This window comes from Rhynchophorus ferrugineus, unplaced genomic scaffold (genome assembly GCF_030347505.1).
Source record: "Rhynchophorus ferrugineus isolate W39M unplaced genomic scaffold, kcgeb_rfMv2 rfM3, whole genome shotgun sequence".
Classification (NCBI taxonomy): domain Eukaryota; kingdom Metazoa; phylum Arthropoda; class Insecta; order Coleoptera; family Curculionidae; genus Rhynchophorus; species Rhynchophorus ferrugineus.
The window spans coordinates 64825527-64831526 of NW_027472582.1; the positions used below are offsets into that span (position 1 = coordinate 64825527).

General features: G+C 34.1%; 1 protein-coding gene across 1 annotated transcript in view; it reads left to right on the plus strand.

Annotated features, from left to right (window-relative positions):
- The window catches only part of LOC143192701 (cilia- and flagella-associated protein 69), a 21948-nt gene extending 15948 nt beyond the window's left edge, over positions 1 to 6000 (plus strand). Inside the window, exons 11-15 of the mRNA XM_076398196.1 lie at positions 1432 to 1621; positions 3283 to 3500; positions 3562 to 3765; positions 5451 to 5672; positions 5724 to 6000. Of these exons, the coding sequence (XP_076254311.1) occupies positions 1432 to 1621; positions 3283 to 3500; positions 3562 to 3765; positions 5451 to 5672; positions 5724 to 5903 (1014 nt within the window). The 3' untranslated portion in view covers positions 5904 to 6000. The remainder of the gene's footprint in view (positions 1 to 1431; positions 1622 to 3282; positions 3501 to 3561; positions 3766 to 5450; positions 5673 to 5723) is intronic.

A 6000-nucleotide genomic window follows, 5' to 3' on the forward strand; every position in this document is an offset into this window, starting at 1 on the left:
TTTGACTGTGATTTTTTATTTTCGAATTATTTTAAAGACTGGATTAAATATAATTTGTCAGATAGCTCTGGCAAAGCTTGTATCTTAATCGGGTTGTTAGTCTAGGAAAGAATTTTTGATATTCTAATAGCACATTAGGATATGTTTTAAAACTTATATCGGTACTATTGGGGCTTCTGTTGCATACTTCTTCAAAAGCGTTTAAATATACGTACATTATGATATTGTTTTGTGAGTTCCCAACAATTATTTTTGTATTCCAAAGATAAATTTTAAACAATATCATAATTATTTGATAAAAGGTGTTTTGTATTTGTGGGATATATATATATATATATATATATATATATATATATATATATATATATATATATATATATATATATATATATATATATATTAAAGTATCCTTTTTACCAGCGAGGGTTTATTTGGACTGGACCTACAGTTTCACGTAGGCTCTGAACCACGGTCCTCGGCATTAAACCTATCGACTGGCGAGTGACAACTTAGAAATCATCCCAGAAGACATCCGGTCTTACACAGCCTAGTTACTGGCGTGACTGGGATTATTTCCCTTGTCGGATTTTGCACTCTTGCCTAGGACAATCACAAATATTAAAGCCTGCCTCAGAGGGCCGTCCTGTCGCCTTTACCACGTTACCAAACCAAACCAAGCCGGCGTTTGTGTGATATCGTTCATATTGTCAGATTTATAAGATATTTTTTGTATCCTATTTCTTCAGTAGTAGCATCACTACTACTAAACTGATTCTAAATTAATACAGTGTTGAAATGAAACAATATTTTTAGCAAAATATTACTTGAGAAATAACGAACATTGAAACTATTCAAAATGGCATTTTCACTCAGTTTATGCCGTAGCTATTCTTCTATTTTTTAGATCATTCCTATCACATGCAAACGCCAGTCATATATCAACTGTTAATCTCTGAAATCTCTTAACTGAATGTTCTTTGGGAGTTTGAGCTGAGTTTTCGTCCAAAATGTTTCGCAATCCATTGTCTTTGAACTTTTATGGTTCTCCGGGATGTTCTTTATCGTTAACATCAAAACCACCACTTTTAAATCTTTGAACCCTAAACTGATAATTAAAAATAATTACCACTAATTTCTAAAAGTGTTTTATTGTCTTTAGCAGCATTTCTTCGAGTCAAACAACAATAAGTAATGAATGTTAAAAGTGCAATGCATTTGCATATACTAAATAATTTAATAATATCAAAGGGCCCACCGTTATTATGTACAGAGATGTTAGAACCATGGAATTTAACAGTTAGATTCTTTAATAGTTATTTACCTTGATGCTTCGCATTTTCACCATTGGATATCACTGGTCAATCTTCCAGCAGCTAATATATAGAATAATATAACGTCATTTCTATGCCAAATAAAAATATTTTGCTCTAGATGAGTTGTCTTCCAATAAAAATTGTTGGATTAGGTGTCTTGGTTGATTTGTGCGAGATAGTGGAATGTGTACCGTACTTAATCACATGGAGAAAGAATGGACAAGGAATAAGATCTTTATTGATGGACATATTCCGACAAGAAAACAATGTGTTGTCTGTTAAAGTAGATTCGAATGGTGTCATAAAAGGTATGTATTAAGTGTTATATAATAGATATTATATTTCTAGATTTCTAGATAATTTAGTGTTATTCATTTTTTAGTATCAGTTACATTTGGGTTAGGTTAGAATCTTAGTTGAAGCTTGTTAGTGTAATGATGTATGTTGATACATATAAGTATAACAACATACATTTATTTGACAAACTATTTTGGGCTTGAGTGAATAGACGGGTTCAACTTATATCTCACGTATCTAAGAATAATTTTTTGATCAGCTTTATATCTTAACAGCATACTATTAGAGCTCTCTTTCCTGAGATGTCCAATACTTGGACTTGTTATAGTTTGAAATCTGCAAACTCAAACTAGTCCAAAGCAATGCTTAAAACCAATTTTGCGCCTTTCTCCCCAAGATAATTGTTAAAAATGAAGTTATTCGATTAAGACGCGATATATAATGTTCAGTCGAAAAAGAACGCCAACGATAAACACTAGAGTGGGTTTTGAGCGACTGAGATATTTACATTCTCTACAAACACTGGCTATGTATAGATGATAATCAACTGACAGTTTAATCAATTAAAATTTTTTTCTCGTCTAAAACCAGCATGACGTATACATCATCGCAGATACATCCCTGGAGTGACCAGTTGGACCTGGTTATGTGGGACTGCCTCTGAGTTTATCAATATGCTAAATCGAAATCGCCTCACAGTTGACTCCTGTTGGTCGATACAGCTACTTCATTAAATTTGGGGATATGGTATCCGCTAACCGGGCAGCCATTATTGGGCCCGAGGTCACGGCGAAAGAACTGATAGTGAAACTAACTATAGTTTCCCTAACTTGATATGACGGTAACAACGGATGAAGTCGTTTCAGCACGGGAAAAGAGGAGGTTAGTGATGACGCGGTGCTAACTTGTGCGGATTTGTTTCTGCAAGAGTTGACATATGAAGTGCTTGATATCTGGAGTCTCAGTTTCTCTGTGAATTTGATTATTTCTGACAAACCGTGGAGTGTTTTCAAATTCTCCTGAGGAGTTTGTTTTGGAAAAGTTGAATCTCTTTTACCTGGTTGGGTGTAACAACCAAATTAACGTCTTGTGAAATATTCATTAGATGGAAATGGGAACTCTGCTAGAAGGGTAGATCAGAGAATATAGCAAGTTTTGTTAGTCCCGAACCTTCCTGGATTTCCTGATTTTCGATTTCGGAAATGCCAAACGAATCGTCGGTCGAAGTGGAGAACTAGGTACGTGACGTTATCTAGCCATGTAGTTGTTGCGGTGCCGATCTTAAGTTGCAATACGCGCAGTGTGTAATGCTTCTTATGGAAAATGATGGCCTGTAATGGTTCTGTAAACGTTCTTGAATGGTACCGTTGACCCTGGAGGTCGCGAAGAAAAAGTATCGTCAGCGACGTCAAAATCATCAAAATACGACGTCAATGAGCTCATCTCTAGGCAGATCTGAAATAAATATCAATTTGAAGTGTTCCAGTCTAATAAATTGTATTCTTTTTTCAATGCTTCTTGATGCATCAACTGGTTAGATGTGTCTGCACTTCCTACTAACTTTACACCACATATTCACAAAACTAGATATAAAGCTTAATTACTTACATAATTATTAACATAATAAAGTAACTAAATTTTAATTCCATTAATTTATTTTAATTCATCTTAGATCCGCTTTTACCAATAATGGGTAGGATTCAATTTTATGAGACGTATTGTCCATGTCAAAAATTCGGTGGGAACCCATCCATAGCGGACATGTTAATCAGCTCTAGACCGAAGATATACTGTTTATTACAAATCCTTAATGTCAAACAAAAGGAAACTGTCGACATAGCTGACGAATTTTATAGGTTATACAACGAAGAGCTTTCCGGTCTTGACCAGGTTATTAACAGGAACCGAGTGGTTAATATATTCACTTCTTGATGGACTGTGTTAAATGCAGGTAACTTTATTGGTGGCTGAAAATTTCTTGGCGTTGAAATTGTCAGAGGAATGGCACGAGTTGGAGAAGGAATTCGAAAAACATAATATTGAAGTAATTCCGTCCGATAAGGCCATCATAGAGGCTATGCTGGACATCACCAATAAATGGGGAGCTATATTACAGCAGATGCAACTGGATATGTTGGATAAATATGAGCAAAAGGTATCATATATAGCTACAACCATTTTATATTTTTATATAGATTGTTAATTTATTGTGGTACTTTGTTTCATTATAAATTAATTGATTTGTTGAGATAAATGGTATCAATTTATTTGGTAATTATGATGAATTTTGAAGGATTTCGACAGTCGTTAAGCTTTATTTTTTATTTTGTTTATTCTGATTCGACTCGAGAAAATATGCTTTTCGATCATCGATAAAAATAGTTTTTGGTTTTGACGTTTTAGATGTGGTAAGAGGCAGCATACTATTGTGAAAAAGTTTAAACATAACTCGGCACTCGCATTAATTTCATCTAAATGCATCTTCAGAAGATGAAGATTAGAGTGAATTAGAATGCTACTCTTGCTCACATACAAATAAAAAAACGATGATTTATATACGCAAGTCACTCGCAGTCAATACGCGGTCAATTAACCGCAAGTGTCCGCACTCTTAAATTAAGAGAGACAAAGTCAGAAATCTGCTAAGTCAAAGTTATTGTTTCTGCTTCAAAATCCTGAGCTTACAGTTTTTTTAATTAAATCTATAGGACTGTACATTAATTTTAAAGGATTCACAACAGAAGGTGTTACTCTATATTAAATGGTATTGGGTGTATTTGTAACCAACTTCACGTTCTTACGTCTCACTTTCCTTTCTTATATCTTCCTTTTTCACTATACAGTTTCGTCGAAGTGTGAGCAAACAATTTGTTCAGCGCGTTGAAAATGTCTAAATTGTTTTACTTTTTTGACTAAAGGTCATCGAAGGCTGTTTGAAGTTCATGGCAAACATGTTCCATCGATTTCAACATCTTTTAGGTCCGATTATATGGCTCGGTGAATAATATAAAATGTGGAAAATACAACTAGATAAAAGGAAATGGCGCTGGGTTTAACTGCGGACGAGGCTTGGGCAGTCGCAAAGTCAGTGACTGAATGAATGAAAGTACGCTTCAATAAAATTACCCTGCTAAAACAAGCCATGACAGCAATGTTATCCTTCAGCATAACAACGCTCGATCACATGTTGCAAAACCGGTGAAAACATATTTGGAAAGTTTAAAATGGGTCGATACGTATGTAGTACATTCTCAAAAGATTCATAGTTCTTTCTAGATTAAATCCATAAATCGCCTACAATAAAATTGGATAATATTTTGAATAAAATATATTGAACCGATTTTTCACAATAAAGCTTCAAATTTTATACGATATAATTAAAATACAGCCTATTTAAAGTTTTTTTGTACATCAGTATGTTTAAAAGAAACACAATGCTGTCCATAGAAAAAAATGCTGTCTGATTAGTTCGAACTCGTAAATGAATGACACTGTCAAAGTCATTCGGTTGTCAGACGAATGCAAAATTCTTGAAAGCAATAGTGATAAGAGGTTATAACTCTAACCTATAAACTATTGTGGCTGTATAATTAAATGTAGTTTTTAGATGTACCATAATCTTAAAATAAATTATATTTGATAACATTTTTGTTCAATTATTTTATTTAGATTAGAATTTTGTTTTATGTCAAAGCTAAACTGAACTAAAACTCAGAGTTGATGCGGCAACATTGCGACTTTTTGATGTCACAAATTTAGATGACGTATGTACAAAATAACTTTGAATAGACTTTATAATATATGTATTCTAGGTTAGTTTATTTCCTACTTTGGTTGTAGAATAAGGAATCTGAAACTGAATTGTACAGTAAATTAAGAAACACCCGATTTTCCGAAACCTGGGATGCCATCAAGCAGATGGGATATATAGCGCGTTGTTCCGAACGCTTGTTCCGCTTGTCCACATATTACGACCAACAAATGAAAATCGACGAAAGCCTACATTATAGCGACGAGAACGGACAAATCCATCGGACCAATCTACATGATTTACCTATTAACGTACGTTTTTCAACGAAACAATTGATTTTGATTTCATATCGGTCATTTTAGAGCATCAAGAACATACATATCGCTATACCACCGGACGTGGTAGAAGATGTCGTCGAATCACTGATTCCGACATTTGTATCTCCCGCATCCTCTTTGTTTGGTGTTGAGGATTTCATCATCGGCGACGGGAATGCGACCCAGTCACTTTTTAGCTATGATTCAGAGATGGCCGATGAATAAATTATCCACTGTGAGAGTGTGACGGGTCAAAATAAAAAGCATATTATTTTGTTTGTCAAGATAACGTCCTTGATAAATAAATTGTATATTATTTGTT